This window comes from Saccopteryx bilineata, chromosome 8 (assembly GCF_036850765.1).
Source record: "Saccopteryx bilineata isolate mSacBil1 chromosome 8, mSacBil1_pri_phased_curated, whole genome shotgun sequence".
NCBI lineage: Eukaryota > Metazoa > Chordata > Mammalia > Chiroptera > Emballonuridae > Saccopteryx > Saccopteryx bilineata.
This window is the reverse complement of record NC_089497.1, coordinates 51337843-51361121: the sequence shown is the minus strand read 5'-3', so window position 1 is coordinate 51361121 and position 23279 is coordinate 51337843. Positions and strand designations below refer to the sequence as shown.

Sequence of the window (23279 nt, the reverse complement as noted above, 5' to 3'; positions counted from 1 at the left end):
TGAGTTTGCCTTCCTCCTCTGTTTTTCTTTACCCCTTCTTGAGGTTTCCTGCCAAGGAAGAAGTAAAGACAAATTATATCCTAAGTGGCCTGGTGAAAAGATACCTAGAATCTTTAACCTTGGGAGGGCTGAGTCCTGTGAAGGGCCAGCGAGCTGCATGCAGGATGAAAATAACACAAAGGAACACTGACAGTGGTGGGAGCAGGATTTTTTATTTCTATTAATTTACATTTTCTAACTTTTCTATAGTAAATGTCACTTTTATAATGGTCAAAACAAGTTTATTTTTCTAGTTCATACCCTATATGTTTAGTTTCTAGAAAACCTGAATAGACATAAATGTGTAAACTTCATATTAGTATTTTTTGGGGGGGGGATGTTTTCCAAGCACGTATGAGTGAATGGAAACATAACGCAGGAAATACTCCCTAGAAAATTATATTTACGTAATTCCACAAAGAGGGGAAGAATTTATCCAAGGCTAAGAGTGCAGAAAAACTTCTGTTGAAAATGGCACATTCTCTATAGGCGGGAGTGGCTGGAGACACCTTTTCGGAGAGGTGGGGCAGCACCTGGTAGCTTGCAGAGAAATCGGTAGCAGGTAGGAAAGGCGGCTGGGTCTTCAGGGACCGGGGGCGGAGCAGGAAACGGCGGCGCGGGGTCGGGGGCGGGGCCTCGCGGAGCGCCCCAGGTGCGAGGGAGCGAGCGTACCTGCTCCCCGCCCGGCCGGCCCTCCGCCGCGGTGCGCAGAGGGCGAAGCGGAGGGATTCCTGGCTAAGTGCTGCGTTCCGGGGCGACCGCTGATGCGGGAAGACTGTACCCCAGAACCCCTGTGCTGAAAGGGGTCAGAGAGGGGCCGGCATGGGGCTCGAGTTACCTGCGCCTTGGCTGCTGCTCTTCACCTGGCTCCCAACAGGTGAGCCGTGGGGAGATGGGTCCCACCCTGTGCCCGGGGAAACTGGAAGCCATTGTTGCCCGCCTTGCAGAGCTGGCCACGCAGGGCAGCGGAGGCCTGGGCAGCGCTCGGTGGCTCTTGGCTCTCGGGGACTGGATAGTTTCACCTGTGGGAACCTGTTGTTTTCCTCTTTTATTATCCCAAGCCCCTCAGAAACAGGTGCAACTAAGAAAGGAATCTCTTGGTTTCCCCTCCTGCAGTCATTAGACATTTCTTAGTCTCCAAAGCTGACGTGATAGATGCGGTAATACCACTTTTGTAATTCCTGATTACTTTTTCCTTTCATCTGATACTTGCTTTTAGGTTTTAGATTTGGTGACAGCTATATTGGCCCAGAAATGCATTTATTTCACTCCTGGGAGATTATAATGTGTCCCAAAATAAGACATCCCCCGAAAATAAGACCTAGTGCAATTTTTTTCAAGCTTAGAAATATAAGGCCTCCCTGAAAATAAGAGCTAGCACGTCTTTAGGAGCAAAAAATAATATAAGACACTGTCTTAATTTTCGGGGAAACTCGGTATATATAATGGATGTTCGGTATGATTCAGAACCTGTTTTACGGACCACAACATTTTTAGCTCTTTGCTAACCATCTTCAGGGTCACTTGCATTTTTTTTTTTTTTTTTTTTTTTTTGCTATTCACCCTCTTCTCTAACTTTCTAACTTCCCCCTTGTTCAGTATCTGCCCTTCAGGTTTCCAGCCACACACAACCTCTATGCCAATCCTCTGTCTGCTTTGGAAAGCATGGTTTTGTGTGTCTCAGTTTTTATCTCTTGGGAATATGAGAGAAGTGTGTATCTGCACGAGTGAAACCAGGTAGGGAATGATGATGGCATGTGCAGGCTCTTTCAGCCCTGTTCAGTGAGGATGCAGGTGTCACCTTGCAAACCAGCACGGATCATTTCCCTTTGAAGTTCTGCCCTGTTTTATTTTGTTTTACCTTTTTCTCCATTTTTTTAAACAATAACTGCCTTCTTACCTCTTTGTCAGTGGAAGGTCAGCTCAATTTGCTCACAGACCAATTTGAGTCTTGTATTTTTCCAAGAGAAAAGATGTTATATGAAGGTACAGGCAGAATTCCATTTTTACAAGCTTAATAGAACATGAAAATCATTCAGATGTAATGAAAACTCATTCAGATAAGATTCTACAATAACTTAAGCTTAATACTGAGGGAGGGAGGATTGCAAAAGGGTAGGAAAACTAGAAAATTGGTATCTCTAAGGTCCGGTAGCTTACCACATTTTCCGCAGGATATAGGGCCTACAAATTATCTGAAGCTGGCTAGACTAGATGTTAAACACTGATGATACACAAGAAAATAGACCACACTTCACCTAAATCAAAGTGCCTGAAATTCCACCAGGGTAGACATCAGTTTGGACTATAGAAGCTAATTCATAAAAATCCCACAGTTTTGCATAGTTTTTTCTTCAGTGCCTTGTGTTCAGCTCAGAGTCTATAGCAGCTAGAAGTTTCTGAAGCTGCTTGAGCTGCCTTTTTAGGAAAATAGAGTTCTACCCCCACCTTTGCCCCTGGGTACCCCATCTTCAGAGTGCTCCTGAGCTGAAAGGGGGCATGGATTTTTGTAGCCAGCAGTAATCCAGGTCAATAGAATAAGAAAAGATGCCTTGCAGACAAAAATCCCATTAGAGTATAAACTCCAATCTTTAAATTATCAACATAATGTTTTAAAAGCTATTTAGTTTTTCTGAAGAATATCAAACAATGAACATTTTCCAACCATAGTGATGCTTAACCAAAGGGTATGTTCTAATAAGCACATTGCTAAATAGACAGGGACTTCAGAAAACGTTGCTCCAAGAGTTCATGAACATGTAGTGTGAGTAGCTAGGATGCTGGAAGTAAAATAATAAAGACTGCTCAGTCTACCTGGCATTCTTTAAATGGAAGCCTACCTGCATGATGCATTTTAGGACCAGAGAGTGCCGAACGTAAAAAAGTCCTAAGTAACATCTAACCACGCTTTTCTATCATAGATGAGAAATTGAGATTTCAACTCTTTTGACTCCAACACTTGAAGGGAGAAATAGCTCTTTTAGCAGGCATTTTCCCTGAATATGGGCAAGAAATGTAAATAAAGGTGCATTCAACTACTTTAATGTGCATTTGGATTTTGTATCCCTGATGTTGGTCAACTTTCTGAATTGCTAAAAGCCTCCGGTAAACTGGGATGATTATAGTACATCTCTCGTAAGGTTTTTGTGATGATTAAATGAAATGAAGGTTTTAAAGCACTTAATACATACAGTTCCTGGACCAAAGTGAGGGCTTAATAAATGCCAGCCGTGGTGACAATGGGTGTCATGACTCAGACCCCAGTAGAATTTTATAAAGCTAATTTTAAAGAAACAATTTAGCCTTTTCTACTCCTCTTTCACCTGCAGCTAAAAAACTGCAATTAGTAGATGATTATCAGGTTGGATTTCATAATCTGCCCCTTACAAGTTGTAACTTTGAAGGAATCTCCCTTCATCTAGAAAGCAGGCAAAATTCCTGACAGAACCCTTCTCTTCTCCACTCGCTTCCCTCCCTCAAAACTCTAACTCTTGTTGGGTGGGTTAAAATCAAACACAGCGTCGACAATGTGGTCATCATTCAGAAAATACTGGGTCTCTCCCTACTGCCCTCACTTCTTTATTTTTAAGCTAAACTTACTAAAATATCTCTAAGATCAGACTGGTGAAGATCCGCTTCCTCTCTGGTTCTCAAACTTTTTTCACAGCTCCCAGAAAGAAATACCATTACACTGTGACATGTAAACACATACATAAGATTTATAGAACAGAAACAAAAGATTCACACACAAACCCTGTTACTACGTTGAATAAAAGGAATAAAAATTGACATCAAATATTATGTTAATAATATTTAAATTCATAGAAAATATTCTCCAAATTAACAATACTAAACAAAAAAATCCAGTAAGTTGATTTTCTCAAGATCCACTGCAAATTGCTATATGAACTTTGGAAATCCCTATACTAGAGTGTGTTCATTTTGGTCCATCACCTTGTTCTCTTCTGTTTCTAAAGAAGAGTCAACCCAGTCCTCTGATTAGCATCTAAGCTTCTGCAATTGCAAAGCGTGGGCCGCTGGTGAAATGATGTCAGATTTGGGTACTTGTTATTTGGTGTGGCTTGGGGCCCCTGATGAAGCCTGTGAGGTCACAGAGTCCTGGGAAGTTGCCATAGTCCCAGTGCTCTGAGCTGTGAGAGATCAGTTGTCAGAGGTATTTTTCTTCTTTAAAAAGAAATAAATTTTTATCACACAAGTAGTACTTGCTTTTAAAAACAAAACATTAAGATAAGGTGAAAGTAAGTACCTGTAGCCCATTGCATTATTGGCTAACAGTTCCTGTCTTGTTCAACCTCAAAGTTGATTCCTGGAATGAAAGTTAAGTTCCCTACCCCCAAATTCTAAAAGGGTGTGTCATTTGTGCTTTTTTGAAAAAATTTTAAGGTCATAGAGTGGTGGTAACTTATATAGATCCCTATAGCTATCAACATGTAATATTATTCATGGGAAATCAGACAGCTGAATCCTAAGGGACAAGATTCTTAGCATCTAAAGCTCATAATTTTTACTTAAGAGGTATGAATGAAGGTTAGAATCAAACTGAAGATTTGATGACATCTTGATCCCTAACATAGTAGATTTTTTTTTTTTTTTCATTTTTCTGAAGCTGGAAACAGGGAGAGACAGTCAGACAGACTCCCGCATGTGCCCGACCGGGATCCACCTGGCACGCCCACCAGGGGGCGATGCTCTGCCCATCCTGGGCGTCGCCATGTTGCGACCAGAGCCACTCTAGCACCTGGGGCAGTGGCCAAGGAGCCATCCCCAGCGCCCGGGCCATCTTTGCTCCAATGGAGCCTTGGCTGCGGGAGGGGAAGAGAGACAGAGAGGAAAGCGCGGCGGAGGGGTGGAGAAGCAAATGGGCGCTTCTCCTGTGTGCCCTGGCCGGGAATCGAACCCGGGTCCTCCGCTCGCTAGGCTGATGCTCTACCGCTGAGCCAACCGGCCAGGGCCTAACATAGTAGATATTAAAGTGGAGCTTCTCAGGGTGAGGGGCCTATGGGTGGTGGATGGGAGGCTGCCCACTCGGCAGTTTCCTTGTCCCCATGGGACCCCCTGAAATATCTCCCCAGAATCCCTGTGTTCTGCTAAACATAAGTAGAAGTCACTCTGAGTTCCTGTCTTCCCCTCCTGGCCAGTTTTACAGATAAGGAAATCTGTGTTTGGGAAGTCACACATCTCAGGTGGACACAATGGAGTTAGTTTGTGAGCCGTCACCAGAATCCTGATAGCCTCACTCTTTGTGTGTGTGTGTGTGTGTGTGTGTGTGTGTGTGTGTGTGGCAGAGACAGAGTCAGAGAGAGGGACAGATAGGGACAGACAGGAAGGGAGAGAGATGAGAAACATCAATTCTTCATTGTGGCTCCTTAGTTGTTCATTGATTGATTTCTCACATGTGCCTTGAACGGGGGGGGGGGGGGGGCTACAGCAGACAGAGTGACTCCTTGCTCGAGCCAGTGACCTTGGGCTCAAGCTGGTGAGCCTTGCTCAGACTGGTGCTCAAGCTGGCGACCTCAGGGTCTCGAACCTGGGTCCTCTACATCCCAGTCTGATGCTCTATCCACAGCACCACCACCTGGTCAGGCTCCTCACTCTTAGTCCATTGCTTTTTGTCTATTTCATGTCATGGAGTGGGATTGTTTTGTCTAATTGGATCCTGGTATACAGAAATAGAAATAGATTGTCTAATTAAATGCTACTTATTGAACACCTTGCCTAACACAATGAAGTTGCATGAGATACCAGGTAATTAATGTATCATCTGCCTGGATTTCTTTCAGCCTAATTCTTTATTTTCTTTTTTGAAGTCCTTGGAAAAGAAATAAAATTATGTATTTTAAGAATTGGGTGGGTATGCAACATAATCAAATGTCAAAATAACCTGGAGATGTTTTCTCTGAACCTGTGTACCCTGATTGATCAATGTCACCCCATTTAAAAAAAAAAATTGAGAAGACTCTGATTATATCGTCTTTCTCCAGTCCTTATTTCTGTATCTTCTGATGTATAAATCTTAGTGCAAGGTGAGTTCAGAGGAAAGCAATTTTGACACGTTTTTAATTTCCCAAATTCAGTTAATCACAATGCTCCTTCATTTCTATTCTAGGTGACAAACCTCACCCTAACCTACTTTAAGCATCTTAACAGTCTCCTTGCCGCTAAAACTACTACCTCTCCATCTAGTTCCAACCATTCTTCAACCCAGATGATAGGTTAACTTACCTTACCTGGGTTCATCTTTCCTACATTCACTTGAATCCTCCAGGAACTTCCCCATAGCTTTTAAGAGTGGCTTAAAGCTCTTTGTGTGGAATTCAAGGCTCACTGTGTCCCCACTGAATGGCATGCTCTTGTACCACCTCTTGCCCCAACATATACCCTTCTTTCTTGGTTTTTATCAGACCACATTATAAATGGTTAACTTTAACCATTTATTTCCTGTTCTTTTAGAGCACTTAAAATTTGTTCCAAGCAGTTTGGCCTGTCTCATATGAATTGATTGGTTTTACTTAGCAAATGTTTAATGCATAGCAATGCAATGGAATGAGATGCTGGGTAATTAACTGGCAGGCATGCTGGCAAACAAAGGCAGATGTGGCCTTGGCCCAGTGGTGCTTAAAGTCTAAAGAAAATACAAGCACATGTAGAAATACTACTTTTTGTTTGTTTGTTTGTTTTTGTTTTTGTTTTCCTGGAATCTTATTAAGGGTTTAATATAAGACATCATTTGTCTACTTTGGATCCTTAAAAGCCATAAGTATTTATAGCAAAATGTAATAGAATATATCTTTGACAGGAACCATGAAAAAAAGCTGTAGGTACCACAACAACATCTAATAGATGGATTTTGTTCATTAAGGAGGCCCTCCCTGAAGAAGTGATGCTTGAGTTAAAAGCTGAGAAATCATCATTTCAAACTAAAGGAATAGTATGTGCAAGACGACTAGATAGGAGCTCAGCGAGTATGTGGAGAGGGAAGAATGTTAGCGGGACTGAGTGGAGGAAATCACAGGGCCTATGGTGGAAATGAGGCCAGAGGTGTGGGTAGGACCAGATATATATGGCTTCATGGGTCATGGTAGGAGGCTTTGTGTTTATCCTAAGAACAGTGGACAGCTTTTAAATATTTTTAAAGAGAAGGAGTTGGGAGACTGACAGCAGTGTGAATCTACATGGCTGAGAACCAGAGTAGGTGCAGGTATCAGTAGAGCTGAGGCAATATTTAGGCTGAAAGTGAAGGTAGCTTGTACTAGGGTAGGAGTGAGGATGGACAGAGAGATAAAGAGATTCCAGAAATACTTAGAAGATAAATAAACCCAATTTAATAATAGATTCTATATGGAGAATAAGGGACAAAGAGATGTCAAAGATGATTCCTAGTTTTCAGTGTTGCCCATTCATTGAGATGGAAAACATTGAGAAGGCGCAGTTTGTATGGAAGGATTATTCTTTAATTTGGGGCGTGATTTAGAATTTAAAACAACCCAGAAGAGCTGTCAGGAGTATTTGGATTCGTGTGCCCCTCTTGTCCCTGTGGTATAGTAGTAAGATTTGATATTCAAAGATCTCTTAGGGTCCTGGCCAGTTGGCTCATTGGTTGAGCTTGCCTGGTGTATGAATGTCCCAGGTTCGATTCCACTCAGGGCACACAGGAGAAGCAACCATCTGCTTCTCCACCCTTCCTCCTCTCCACCCTCCCCCCCCCCCGCCATCCCCAGCCATGGCTTGATGGTTCAGCGAGTTGGCCTGGGTGCAGAAGATGGTTTTGTGGCCTCTACCTCAGGCTCTAAAAAATAGCAATGAAGCAGCCACCCCAGATGGGCAGAGCATCGCCCAGTAGGGGGCTTGCAGGGTGGATCCTGGTGGGGGCGCATGCTTGAATCTGTCTCTCTGCCTCACCTCCTCTCACTTAATTAAAAAAAAAAAAAGCTCTCTCAGCTTCTGAGCAATCCTGTAAAGCTTAGCCACAGAATACCTTGTCTGTGTGTTTACTTATTTATTGCTGACTCTCCCACCAAGAGTGTAAGTTCCAGTAGTGAAGAGACATTGTCTTCCTTATTTGCTACTGTACCTCCATCATCTGGAATGGTGCCTGGCTCATAGTAGGTATTCGATAAATTAAGTGAATGAGTGACCTCTGAAGACACAGGGAACATAGAAATTTGTCATTCTGGTGAGACCCAAATTTGCATATTTTCTGAGATTAGCATGTAGGGACATGGATGAGTCACTGATCTAATTGACAGGCTTTGGGAAACTCCAAGCCTCTGCCTTTCAACAAGGTTTTATCTTCTACCCCTAAAGGAATACCAGGTTCAAACCACCTGAGTGACTATTTTTTCACCTGGTAGTTTATCAAAAAATTTTAAAGATTTTTATGTTCTTCAATTGGAAAGATTGTGGTGAAATATGGGGCTATCACACTGTTGATGTGAATATAAATTTCTGTCCTGAAGTTTCTATTAAAATATAAAAGCCTTATTCACTTTGACCCAGCAATCTCACTTTAAGAAATATATACTAGCTCTGGCCAAATAGCTCAATTGGTTAGAGTATCGTTCCAAAGCTCAGAGGTTGCTGGTTTGATCCCCGGTCAGGGCACATACAGGAACAGATTAATGTTCCTGTCTCTCTCTCTCTCTCCCTCTCCCTTCCTCTCTTTCTAAAATCAATAAAATAAACATTTAAAAAAGAAAGAAAAGAACTATATTCTACTGAAAGGCATGCATGTGAAGAGATACTTTATATAAAGATACTCATTTTAATAATTCATGTTATCATTGTTTGTAATAGTGATAAATCAGAAGCACCTTAAATGCCCATTATTAGGAAAATGTGTAAATAAACATGGTTCATTCATGTAGCCAATTTTTACAATATGCATAATATTAATTTTTTAAAGAGCTGCATAGGAAAAGATACGAAAGGATATACACCAAATTCTCAGCCTCTGGAGAGTGGAACCTATGGCAAGAACATTTTACTTTATATCCTTCTTAATTGTTTCAAGTTTCTTATTATTTGTTTAATATTACAAAAAAAGTAAAAAAAAAAAAAAAAGGTTCCTATGCAAAATGGTTAAAATGAATTTGTGAATGTGCCTTAACTATGTGACTATCCCTTAAAGGTGAAACCTCCACCATTGGAAAGATGTACCCAGAAAGCAGTCAGTACACTGGAAACAGTGTAGGCTTTGGAATTTTAGAGGGGTAAATTTAAATCTAGCTCTGCTGCTTTCTAGCTGTGTAATCTTAAACCAGATACTTAATCTCCCAGTGGATTTTTCTTACTTACCTATGAAATTGAGATAAAAATAAAGCTTATCTCGTTGGATTTTTGCAAACGTTAAATGAGATGCTGTATAATAAGGCCCGCAGGGCCATGTCTAACAGTGTGCAAGTGTTCAGCGTATGTCAGTTTCTTCCCCAGCGTAGCCACGTTTAGTGCCGCCCCATGTCTAGCACTGCTGAGTAGCACAGGCCAGACCTTTGTTAAATCTGTAATATGTAGACATAATTCCTCCCTCACCCCAGCTCTCTGCTAACTCTCTAGATCCCTTACTTCTTGTCTGTACTCACTGCCAGCCCCTCTTCCCCTTTATTTCTCTCATATTTGCACTGTTATCTAAGGAAATGTAAGAAGTACAGAGGGCAAATATACTTGGGGAGATAGCTTGCTCAGAAATAAACTCTGATAGGATTAAACCTGTGTACTTTTTGTTAAGCTGCATACTGGAGCGGAGGTACCTGTGTACTTGAAAAGCACTCAAGAATCAAGACCTCAGCGTCAGCACTAGGCCACCGCCCTTACCAGGAAGGACCATGCTCTCCCTCCCTGGTACCATCCCCTTCCAAGCAGGACCCTCCGTGTGGGAAGGAGGGGAAATGCCATCTCATGTGCTGAAAGCAGTTCTTATTTAAAGAAAAGATAAAAAAGCTTTGCACCTATATCCCTATGCTCTATAGATAGTATGTTCTAGAAACTGTAAAACATCTTGCCCAATTTGATTATAGACTGGGAAGACAATGCAAAAATAAATCTACAAAGATGTGCATGTATCCGAGAACACATGGCATTTAGTTGTAAAGACACTCTTTTTTTTGATGTGTTTTTCTTCTACTTGAATGTCAGATGGTAGTCCCCACTTTGCACAGTAGTCTTGGAAAGTACCTCATAGTGGGAAACAGAGAATCCCCTTCCCCTTCCCTCTTTCCCATGAGCTCTGGTATGTCATCTGAAGTTACCTTTCCACCCTGAAATGACAGGTCTTCCTCCCTTCCTCTTTCACAGAGGAGGTAAATTGTGAACGGATTTGCCAGAGTATAAAGCAACACAGCTTTAAAAGCTTTTATGCACTTACTCATTTTGCAAAGAGAAGACAGTTGTGATAGTTTACATTTGTATCATTTTAATTCTTCCAAAGGCTTTTGCATAATGGTCTCAGTTGATCTCAGTATTTTAAGGTAGGCAAGATGCATGCAAATTAAAGCTAATGTTTATTGAGTGTCTAGTATGTGCCAGGCTCTTTGCTAAGTGCTGGACATTTATCTCAATCCTCACAACAGCCCTACCAGGCTAGTATTAGTTCATCCCAATTTTGCGTGTAAAGAAACCACTGGAGTTTGGAAATAACTTGCCAGGTCTCTGGTGGGAAGTGAAGGTATAATCTGAATTCAGGAAGCCAGTCTCTAGAATTAAAGTTTTCAAGGGAACCCTGACCAGGTGGTGGTGAAGTGGATAGAGCGTCGGACTGGGACGCGGAGGATCCAGGTTCAAAACCCCGAGGTCGCCGGCTTGAGCATGGGCTCATCTGGTTTGAGCAAGGCTCACCAGATTGAGCCCAAGGTCGCTGGCTTGAGCAAGGGGTCACTTAGTCTGAGTCTGCTGTAGCCCCCCACCCCATCAAGGCACATATGAGAAAGCAATCAATGAACAACTTAAGGTGCCACAACAAAGATGCTTCTCATTGCTCTCCCTTCCTGTCTATCTGTCTCTATCTGTCCCTCTGTCTCTCTCTGTCCCTATCACACATACAAAAAAAAAGGTTTTCAAGGGAAAAGTGATAGAGACAGCTAGGAAATTAGGTGGCAATGAATTGGGGATAAGGAGATATCATAGATGAAGAAATTTAAGAATAATAAGATAATTTACAAATTGGAAAACTTGTAGTTCTATGTTTAAAAGAGCAATGATGTAGTCTATAAACAGGGCATTTATCCCTTTGAATCTTTTGCAGCCTTGATTTTGCTGCTTATGGCCTCTTCTTCAAAACTTTATCTGCTTAGTCGTATGTGTGTCCAATGTGGTTAGTTTTATAGAGAAGTTATAAGCTAACGGGAAAGAGGGGAGGTCTTTGCCTTTGAGATGGACTTGCTGCTTTCTTTGTCTTCTTCCTGATCTGAAATATCCTCTTGCTTTTAGAAAGTCCAGTGCCTGACTTCCACTTGGAAGGTTATACTTTCCTGCTTGGGAAAGATTGGCTTAAAAATAAATAAAAAGATTGGGTTTTGATGTCAGCAAGCCTCAAATTCAAATTCTGAAGCTGAGAGGGTTTGGCTTATTGTCTAAACTTTTGCCCACATAGATGAGTAGGGCTGATGCCACCACAGGGAGGGTTGTGATAATGTGTGCACTTCACTCAGCAGCACAATAGATGCTGAGGTCCAGAGCAACAACCCAGAAGAAGGGAGAAGGGTTTGCAGGTTGCTCAGTTACCTTTTATCCTGAGACCCTTCCTTACTCTCCAGCTGAGGGTTATAGGGCATGGGGGTGGGGAGGCCTGAGAGTTGTGCAGAATGCTGTCAGGCTGGCAGACCCCTGGACAGACTATGAGTAAGTTCAATGTGATCAAAACATCTGGGAACCTGGGAACCTGGCATATTTTAAGGCTTGAAATTCACATAAGGGATGAAATTGAAGAGAGGATAAAAGGCGGCACAGCCAGTGTTGACGTTGGTAAAGGTGAGTTCTCTGACCCCAGGTGTGGTTTGCTCATAATAAGAGCATTCACGGGAGGGGAGCTGAATGAGGACTTGATCATGCAGGTGATCACCCCTATCTCTATTCGCCTGCCTCAGAGTGTCGGATTCAGCAATCTTCAAAGCTACTCCAGAGCGACTTCTGGCTCCAACCAAATTGCTTCCTCTGACTCCCAGCAAGAGTACCCTTCTCACCCAAAATGTTTCACCTCTATACAAATGATATTGAGTGTAAACCGCTATTTATGTTGAATTACCATTCAGCGAAAATAACTTATAGTTTATTAATTATGGTATCAGAATGACAGTTGCCAATTGTATATTAATTATTGCTCACATAGCCTGGCCCCATGTTCCAAATTCTTTGCAAGCTAATAGATATCAAGCATGCTCCTTTATTTAGAGAATGGCCAGGCAGATTGGCAAGAGCACTGCTCAGGGGAAGACTCTTGAATCATGTTCTCTTAGAAAATGAATGACCAGCCACAGACAAGTCACGTTTCCAATCTCACGTTTGCTGCATATGAAATGGGCACAGCTCCTCTCTTCCCAGGGCTCATATTTAGTATGTAAAAGAAAATATCTGAAAGTTCTGTGTGAACCTAGGGCCTTGTTTAGACTGCAAATCGGTGGTTTTCTCCCTATTCCAATCCATATGTTACTATACAAAAGAAGCTAATGTTGACAAACTTATTGTCAGAATCTCACCTGTAGCTCCTTCTGTTCGGTTAAAGCTGTGTTGAGCACAGGCTCCAAAGTCTAGTTCAGGTCAGTTCTGGAAATAAATAGAGGGTGGAGAAGCAAAACTTAGAAAACAGGTCATGATAGAATCCATATTAGGCTTGCGATGCTATTCACTGGACTCTTCTGGTCTGAAAGGGTTCCTGGAATCCTACAGCTGTTAGAGACAGTAGCTATTTTCCCCCAAACTATTGAAGGCTTATTTGCAAAATGATGTTCTTTTTCCATTCACAGCTGAATAAGGAAGTTACCTATCTTCCTAAAAACACCACTGTCACCATATTCTTCTTCAGAAAACCCTTCAGTGATGATCTATTAACTAGAAAAAGACATTGGAGTGTGATATAGACTCCAGTCCATCTCCCCACCTCCCCGTCACCAATGCCAGCACCACCTTATTTATCCCCTCTGTCTCCCCTAAAGCCCAAGATGCCAGTTAGGTTGGTTCCCTCCAGGTTCCCCAAGTAAGTGCTCCATCCTGCTAAGGATCTTTGCTTATCTTCCATCCTGAAATGGTTAGTTTGTCTGCTCTCTATTTCTCATGTGTAATCTTTATCCTATCTGAGTCTTAGGATCGAGCTTAAGTCTTTTCCTTCATGAGGTCTCTCCTACCCGCAGGTCTCCTCTCCACTTCTGCAGGCCCTCTCTCCACGGCCGTTTATAGCCCAGCCCTGGAGATGGCCTGGGTCATTTCTGGGGGCCAGAGCTTGTCCTGAACAGCATTCTGTCGTCTCTCGGTGGATGTGAGAAAAGTGGGTGCAGGTGCCCTTCGTAAGCCTCAGCAGACAATCTGATATGGGCTATGTCCAGAAAGTGAGGTGGGACCCAGAACCAGTGGCCATGGAGATAGACCCACCAGCTGCCCTGTAATGGGGGGTCTGTATTCGTTTTGTTTATGGAAATAAGTCAGTCAAAATAAAGGCAACTCCACCTGAGAACTTGTAATTGGGGGAAAGGGAGAGGGAGAGTGACTCATGTGCTGATGCTAGCTAACATGGTAGCATATGTTCCAGGCACTGTGCCACGCCCTGGATATGAATTATTTCATTGAATTATTGTGAGGACCTGATGATGTTAGTACTACTATAATCTTCACTTATCGTTGAGGAAACACAGACTTAGTGAGAGTAAATAACTTGTCCAATGTCTAAATAACTACTAAAGTTTTGAACCAAGTTATATCTGAGTCCAAAGCCTGGATTTTTTTTAAATCAAGTCTACACCAGTGTTTCTAAAAGTATGGTGCCTAGAGCAGTAGCATCTGCCTCTCCTGAAATTTATTAGAAATATGAGTCCCTGGGCCCCACCCAAGTCCTACTGAATCAGAAACTCCTACTGACATTGATCTGGGCTGTCACAAGTTTCCTGGTGGTGTATGCTCTGAGTCCTCCTGCTCCGCACTAACCCTGCCATGAAAGATCCTCTGTAAGCCGGCCTGGGAACCATATTGACATAGGAACATGACAAGATGCCAGTTACGTGTGGCCCTCTGGCTGTGCCGAAGTGCTGCCAGACATTTCTGTGCCACTTGGTTCTTTATCAAGGCAGACCTGGAGTATGTCTGCATATTTGGAAGGTTAAGAGGAGGGAGGTTTTAAAAAGAAAAACTTTTAATCTCTTCAAGTCTTTCTTGATAAAATTTGTTTAACAGTCTGATAATTTTTCCTTCATCTGCTTTATGCTTTTGTTGACCTGAGCTGCCACTATCCACTGGTTAATGTATTTTTGGTCATTCATTCCATCGTTTATTCAACAAACGTGTTGGTTGCCTGAGAGGCGACAGGCACAGTACGTGGTGATTGTGTTTAAAACAGTGAGTTTTGGACAAAGCATGCCGGCCTTCTCAGAGCCTACAGCAAAGAGGCCATCACCAAGAAGTGTGGAAAATGCTTCCTTAGGGTAAGATGAAGCACTTTGGGAAGACAGAGAGAGGCCCCTTTCCCAGATTTGCAGTTAGGGAGGGGTTCTGGAGGAGGGAAGGGTGCAGCTGCAAATCTAAGGAATAAATAGTAATTAGTCCAGTGAAGGGGGTAGAGTGGTGGCATGGGAGAGTGCCGCAGCCGAGAGGTCCACGTGGGGGAAAACCTGGCAAAGACGCGGTCCCGGCGTGGAAAGGACTGAAGCCAGTGCCGAGTGGCTGCAGCTGAGGTTAAGGGAGGCCACGAAGGCAGATGAGGCGAGAGAGAAAGGCTGAAGGCAGACCTGACCTGCCTTGTGGGCTTCATTGTAGAGGTTGAACTTTATCCCTAGGGGAATGGGAAAACATCTTAAAAGAAAGTGCTGTGAAAAAATATATATATTTTCAAGGTCACTCCAGTACAAATATGGCCTTATTTTAATATAATTTTTTTGTTGTTGTTACATGTGTTGTCACTATCGATGGACCGTGAGCTCCTTGGGAGTTGCCCTTGATCTTTTTCTCTGCTGTCTTCCCCATTGTCTGTTGCAGTATCCACCTGACATTATACCCAGGCCAAGTAAGAACTCAGACTCTGCCTGTGACCTCCCAGCCAGACAGGCCTTGTGTTTGTTCATTTGCATTGCTTTTATTACCCCATGAACAGAAGTAGGTCACCTCCCAGAGATCTGGTCTGTCTTCAGTATTGTCTCCTGCTCTCGGCTTCAGGGTGCCTGTCCTTGTTGGTGACCGTCCAGCACACAGAGCGCTATGTCACCCTGTTCGCCTCTGTCATCCTCAAATGTGACTACACCACCTCTGCCCAGCTCCAGGACGTAGTAGTGACATGGCGCTTCAAGTCCTTCTGCAAGGACCCCATCTTTGACTACTACTCTGCATGTGAGTGCCCTCCCCTCCGGCTCTGCCCTGGTGCCTTTGTGAAGCATTGCGGTTAGAGTGTAGGAATTATTTAGGATCACAGATCCTTATAAGTCTTAGAAGAAGCCACAAAGGTCACTTAATCCAGTCTCCTCATTTTATAGATAAACAAACTGAGCCCACACAGATGAAGTCACTTACTGAAGGTCACATACTATTATATTTATTTTAAAATTTATGTTCCACCTTGTTTTAAAAAAGATATAAAGCAGCTCAGACATTAAGTAGAAGACAGAGCCAGTTCCGCCTCCTAGTCCATGCCAGCGCGTTGAGCTGAGGATGCAGACCTGCCACTCATCTCCCCACCCTTAGAAAGCCAACAAGAAGACTCTTATACCCCCGGGGGTGCAAGAGGAATGGTCCTTTGTGAACCTTGTTGCCCACTGCTGATTTCAGTTCAGCGGCCAGCCTTCCTGGTGGACAGTCATTCCTCTGCTGACTAAACACTCGGTGATGTAGAGCTCACTGCACCCAGCGAGCACAGTTGTTGTTTGATATCTCTGAGGTGCACATCTCCCCCTATGTTTAGCCAAATCAGATCCTACCTTTAAGTAACAATGGCCCCATTCACGTCAGTCCTGCTGTCTGGAACCAAAGCTCTTCCTAGCCGCCCATCTCAGACTCTCGAAGGGAACCCAGGTAGTCACTGTCAACCTGGGGCAATTAACCTCGTCGAAATTTTGGGAACAGAAGTAGATGCCCTGTCCTGTTTGTAGGAAGGAAGTGAGCTTCCTGAGATGAGGAAAGGAGGGGGAGACCTCAGTTTTGCTCTTTTAGTCCTACTAATGTCTCACAATATGAAACTGCAGCCTAACTGTCTGAGCCATCCACGGAGCCTCATGTTGTCCCCAAAAACCCCTTCCTCTCTAAACTGAGACATTGTTTCCTGGGAAGGTTACTCGTAAAATGCCTGGGTTAAGTGGGGAGGTAAGAGAGACTAGGGTAGTAGGCGTTAGGCCCAGCAGATTTAAGAGCTGTCCAACTTCGTGTTGTAAGGGTAAGCCCCAGGGGGGCAGAGTCTGGGGCATCTGAAAATGAGACAAGGGAAGTTGGGATAGGACATGGGGGTGCAGCCAGGATATGTAAATGATGGCCTATTGGGGGGTCTGGAGGCTCACTTCTCAAACTGTGGTTCATTGGTATCACTTGGGAGCTCATTAGAAATGCAGAACCACTGCTTTTCACTCAGACATACAGAATCAGAATTTTCATGTTTAACAAGATTCCCTGGGGATGCACAGACACACTAAGGGTACTGTTCTTTCTGGGAGCTCCCATTGCTGTTTGACTTGGGTGTGTCCTCTTTCCTCAGCATACCAGGCGGCTTTATCCCTGGGCCAGGACCCTTCCAATGACTGCAATGACAGCCAGCGGGAAGTTCGCATCGTGGCCCAGAGGCGGGGGCAGAATGAGCCTGTGCTGGGGGTGGATTACCGGCAGCGCAAGATCACCATCCAGAATCGTGAGTGTGAAGGAGGCGGCAGGGAACTGAGGGTGGCAGAGGTACAGATGCCAGGTTGAGTCACTGTGGGGATTTCCTTCTTTCTCTGCTGCCAGATGATCTACTTGGTCCCTATCACTGTCTGAGGAACATGCCAGGTGTACTGAATGTGCTGCATCTTCGAAGTCACTTCCCTGGAAGTTGGTCTCTGGATGAGCTCTGGCTAACAGTCTGGGAGGGTATGGTTTCCTCTGCTTCCCTGGAATTCAGGTGTGGATCAAGCTCCTTTGATCCTTTCCACAAATTGCTCTCAGTGTCTGCTGGAACCCCAGGCTCCTGAATTTCCCTCTGGTCACAGCTGTTACACACATCTAAGGACATAGGGCCTTCCAAGGAGATGGTCACCTTGTGACTGGCATCCTTCATTGAAACAGAAAAGAGTGTTAGGCTTAGAATCAGACACCTGGCTGAGCGTCCCATTATTTCCACGTGCTGGCTCAGTGACCAGTAGCTGATATTTTCTCTAGCTTTTGTTGCCTCATCTGAGAAATGAGCATAATGGTCTCTGTCTCCCCACACTGAAGTGAATATCACATGTGATATCCGAGAGCTCTGTCTAAAGCATATCTATCCTTTGTGCCTAGTACAGGGAGTGGTGATTAGACTCAGGTGTGAGTCCCCGTTCTGCACTGAACAGGGTTTGTGAACTTGGGCAAGTCCCCTCAATTTTCTTAGCCTCAATTTCTATAAAATGAACTTGCCATGGTACCTAGGGCAGTGATGGGCAATCTTTTGAGCTTGGTCTGTCAAAATTCACAAAAAATTGAGCATAACTCAGGGGGGTGTCACTTCGAGAAAAAAACATAATTTCGCAATATTTATAGTTTACATAACAAAAATGTATAATTATAATATATAACTATTTAATAAACCAAAAACTAAGTATTTAACTTACCTGCTTAGTGACTTCTTTGTTCATCTGTCAGTCGGTTTCTTTTGTTGGTCTTGATATTATTTAACTTGTGTGGGGTGCCGTGAACTAAGATAAGTGAGGAGGAGGGGGAATTCTTTAACTAACCTGCTTATTAGTGACTTCTTTTTTGCTGAATTTCATTGGCTAAATCTTCAATTGAAGGTTTGATATTTTGTACACTTCAAGCCCAAGCAAGTGCTACTAACTTCATCTGTCAATCTGTTTCTTTTGTTGGTTTTGATATTATTTAACACTGAGAATAAGGTCTCACAAAAGTACATAGAGGGAAAAATTGTGAGTAAATCCATTGCTATATTTTTCAGGGTGCTAAAAGTGTCTGGTAATCGGTTTCAGGCATTCCAAATTTCCTGTTCGTAGTGGCACTCTTCTTGATTCTCCAAACGACACCTTTCCAGATTCTCAATCTTTGACCTCAAGTTGACAAACACCTGAGCCCAGATGCTGTCTTGAAGTTCTGCAAGTTGCATCTTATGTAAATTAAGATGGCTGCCGCTATTTCTAATGGCAGGAAATGGCACCCATAGCACAGGCCCTCGCCTCTTCCAGCCTCCCTCTCACTTATCTCAGTAATGATGGTCAATTAGAAATCCATGACACCTGTTGGGCAGATAAAATGTATTATACTCACTTTGTTAAAGATGGCGCTGCCCACGTGGAAGCCCATCGCCCAGGTGATATTAGTTGCCCTTCTTGCTTAGAATGGGTGTGATTACATTAATGCGTGTTGAGGTGGGCTGTGGGCAGGCAGGATCCTTGTAGCCTGGAGTTTGGTTTTAGGACTAAGCCTTTCCCACCCTTTTTGATGTAGGATGGTGCACTCTCATAAGGAATCCCATTATGCCTCAAATAAGTGACTTTGTATCAGAGACTTCCTTATTTGTATATTGGATTAAAGGTGTTGATTTCTACACCATAAAATGGGGGCAGACCGGGAGCTTGCTCTCTTGGTTCCTGAGATTAGCATTAGAGAGGAGAGCAGAGAAAGGCCATGTGGAGGAAGCCAGGAGAAGCAGCCAAGATGGCAGAGCATTGAAGGAAAAGCCAGTTTTGTGTTTTTTTTCTGGGTCTGTTTTATTTTTTATTTTTTATTTTTTTTTGTATTTTTCTGAAGTTGGAAATCGGGAGGCAGTCAGACTCTCGCATGCGCCCAACCAGGATCCACCTGGCACGCCCACCAGGGGGCGATGCTCTGCCTATCTGGGGCATCACTCTGTTGCGACCAGAGCCATTCTAGCGCCTGAGGCAAGGCCATAGAGCCATCCTCAGTGCCCAGGCCAACTTTTGCTCCAGTGGAGCCTCAGCTGCGGGAGGGGAAGAGAGAGACAGAGAGGAAGGAGAGGGGGAGGGGTGGAGAAGCAGATGGGCGCTTCTGTGTGCCCTGGCCGGGAATGGAACCCAGGACTCCTGCACGCCAGGCCAGCACTCTACCACTGAGCCAACTGGCCAGGACCCCAAGGAAAAGCCAGTTTTGTGCAAAGTTTGTGCAGAGAGGGAGATGAGGAACAGAGATGAATGAGACTGGTGAGGTAGAAACCTTTGATTCTAGGAAACTCGGATAAGTCAGCTTTCTGAGCACTGAATGAGTGGATTTTATGCCAGTGTGTGTTTTTACTTGCCCGCCAGGTGCAAGGTAGGGTTAAAGATGATGGCCCACCAGTTCTTGGCTCCGTTGTTTCATTACCGTCTGTCCGAATCTAATGCGAACTTGCATGGGCCAGGCGGCTCTGATGGTGGCTGTGGCTACTAGCTTTACAACACCCCAGAACAGTAGATTGGATGATGGTTGCTGTAGTTATGTGGTTGCTGGTGATGGTGATCACAGGGCCCCCAGAGATGTGTCCCCCACGGCAGGCATTCCGCTGCTCCTTGCTCCACTGGCCGGAAGTGAGGTCAAAGATCCCCTGACGGCCTAACCGGAAGTCTCAGAACTAGACACTCTGTGCTGGAGTTCTGTTGTTTTGGCCTACAGACCTCCGGTACAGAGTGTCTACACTACAGCAAATGTTTTATCCTCTGCTCCTGCACCTGGCCATGCAGGAGCCGAGGATGAAACGTCTTTCTCGGCATGCTGCCCCATACTTCTTTGGTATGCGGCCGTATGCGGTCACGTGTCATCGAAAATGGCACTGACATGTGTGTCATAGGTTCGCCATCACGGACCTAGGGAGTTGTCAGGATTAAGTGAGACAATACGTATAAGTCACTTAGCAAACAGTAAGTATGCAGTGAACTTTAGTTAAGGTCACTCAGCATACTTTTGGGTGGATGGGTTAGCACCCCACACTCATATCTTGTAAACCAGAATTAGTGTGATGGGTTATTGACACAAAACTCAGAGCCTATTTCAGTGAGTTTTGTGTCCTATGTTAAGTAAACATTTGCTTGTTAAAAAGAAAAAGAGGGCCCTGGCCAGTTGCTCAGTGGTATAGAGTCAGCCCAGGGTATGGATATCCTGGGTTCGATCACCAGTCAGGGCACACAGGAGAAGCAACCATCCACTTCTCCACCCCTCCCCCTTCTCTCTCTCTCTTTTTTTATCTCTCTCTCTTCCCCTCCCACAGCCATGGCTTGACTGGCTCGAGTGAGCTGGCCTCGGGCACTGAGGATGGCTCCATGGCTTCTGCCTCAGGTGCTAAAAAATGGCTCTGGATGCAATGGCCCCAGATTGGCAGAGCATTGCCCCCTAGTGGGCTTGCCAGATGGATGCTGGTCCAGTGTATTTGAGTTCTGTCTCTCTGTCTCCCCTCCTTTCACTAAAATAAAAAAGAAAGAAACAAGAAAAAGAGGGTAGGGGGAATACACTTAGGATACCCATAGCAACAATGTGAAGAAATCAGTTAATATTCTGTGACTGTTTAAAGGTAGATTATTTAAAGGTAACTAGTTTAACAATTGCTTCCAACTTTGTTCCTAATATTTTGTCTGTAATACTTAAGTCTGATCCTTTTACAAATTCATGGCCTTAGGGCACACTCTTCTTTGCCAGTCTTCAGGGGAGTTCTCATAGATTCAGGGTGGTTCTTTCTCCTGAGCCCAAAGAATTAGCTCTGACTTGACTCCAAAGTTTGAAGTCTGTAATTAGCAAGTCTTCTTTATAGTATTTGAAGGTTGAAAGTCCCCATGGGTAGTAGTTCCTGCTTTTCTATCATTTTTTCTAATGTTGGGCAGTCCTGTCTGCTACCTCCACTCCCAGCCAACCACTTGGATGAGACTCTGCCTTTCTACTCCCAGGGGAAAGTGGTATTTCCCCTTGGTTTTTATTTCTATTTCTAGGCTTGTGACATCTGATGTCCTTGATCCTTTTATGACCATGTCTGCGCTATTTGAGATGACCCTGTCAAATCAGTTCTTGGATTATTTAAAATGTTAACATATTTGAATGTCCTTATTATTCTGACATCCCTAAAATGATGTTTTATGTCTCTAATAAAAATTGGGGCAAATTTATAGTACACATTGACCTTTGAGGGGGAATTTCCCCCAAATCGTTTTCACCATTCTTCCAAGTCTGTGGTAAGCTTGTTTCTGGGAAAGGTAGTGGGTTTGGAAAGCCATCGGTAGGAAAATAATCAGAGGGATTGACGTAGAAAGAGAAGGAAACTGAAGTCAAAGTTCGCTCCAGTAGTTCATGATCTCACATTTTTGTTTCATTTCCTCAATAAATATTTGCAAATATACAGATGATTACTAGACTTATTGTGGTGATCACTTCATGTGGTGGATAAATGTTGAATCACTATGTTGTATACCTGAAACTAATACAATATTATATGCCAACTATACTTTAAATTTAAAAAAAATTTTAGCCTGACCTGTGGTGGTGCAGTGGATAAAAGCGTCGACCTGGAACACTGAGGTTGCCGGTTCAAAATCCTGGGCTTGCCCAGTCAAGGCACATATGGGAGTTGAAGCTTCCTGCTCCTCCCCTCCTTCTCTCTCTCTCTCTCTCTCCCCCCCCCCTAAAATGAATAAATAAATAAAAATAATTTTAAAAAATTTAAAAGGCAGATATGACTGTTAACTAAGCAGGAGTTAATCTGTAATGCTCTTTAAGAATTTGAAGATGTCCCCTGACACTTACTATGGCTAAAACAATGGGGACATGGAGGCTGCCCTGATGCCTCTGTCTGGACTTTAAGCCCTCTTGAGACAGAGATGGACCTTAATTCCCCTCAGATCACTCGCATTTCCTCTTGAGAGCTTCCATAGGGTCTGACAATGCTGAAACCACAAAAGGTCTTTAGTAAGCATTTGTTGTGTTTGCTAATCTTGAATATAGTATTTGTCTGTCTTAGTGGGGTAGTGCAGCATTTGGTGCTCATGAGAATTAAAATTCTTTTCTTTGAATAATATTTACTCTGAAAATATTGGCATTTCATCCCTAGTTATTCAGGTTTATCTCATAACCTACCCCTTCAAGATCCAGAGGTGTCTGTTCACAGCTGGCAAGGGATCCAGGCTGTGGCTTTTTCCCATCTAGTTTGGAGAGGACAGTAGAGCTGAGTGTTAAGAACATCAGTGGTGAGGTGAGGAGACATGGGGTTGAACCTACCTCTGCTAAGCATTAACTGCATGTTGTCAGGCCAGTTTTTTAGTCTCCTGGAGAAGGTTAAGGCCTGCTAAGCCTCTTGGTCTCTTCATCTGAAATGCAGCTAATAATTGTATCCACTGTATCAGGATTAATTTTGATTGTGAGTAACCAAAGGCCCAAAATATTAGTGACTTAAACAATAAGGTTTATTTCTTCTCATTATAGGTTTCAAGGTAGATAGTCCAGAATTAGTATGGTGGCTCTCTTCCATTGAGTCCTCAGGGTCCCACGCTCCTTCCAGCTTACCAAGAATATCATCTTCTTCCTCATAGTCCAAGATAGTAGCTGTCACATTTGTTTTCCATAACAGAGTAGAAGAAGAAATTAAGAACAAAGGGGCAAAAGTGTTCCCAGACTGTTTTTAAGAAAGTTCTTGAGAGTCATCATGTAACACTTCTGCTTGCATTTATTCACCAGAACTGAGTCATGTGTCCATGTTTATCTGTAAGAGAGAATGGGAAATATTGATTTTATTCTGGGTGACCACTTATACAGCCAAAAATTCTATGACTAGGAGAGAAAGGGAGAATAGATACTGGGAGACCAGTGGTAATCTCCACCGCACCTACTTATTGAGTTGTGGTGGGAATTATTTTAGGATTTTACTTATTGATTTTAGAGAAAGGAGAGAGAGAGAA

General features: G+C 43.5%; 1 protein-coding gene across 4 annotated transcripts in view; it reads left to right on the top strand.

The window, feature by feature from the left end:
* Positions 1-714: 714 nt before the first annotated feature.
* Positions 715-23279, top strand: part of ILDR1 (immunoglobulin like domain containing receptor 1) — a 37195-nt gene continuing 14630 nt past the window's right edge. For all 4 annotated transcript variants that reach the window (XM_066241578.1, XM_066241577.1, XM_066241576.1 and 1 more), the window contains exons 1-3: positions 715-916; positions 15406-15576; positions 16928-17077. In XM_066241578.1, the coding sequence (XP_066097675.1) occupies positions 862-916; positions 15406-15576; positions 16928-17077 (376 nt within the window). In that variant the 5' untranslated portion in view covers positions 715-861. The remainder of the gene's footprint in view (positions 917-15405; positions 15577-16927; positions 17078-23279) is intronic.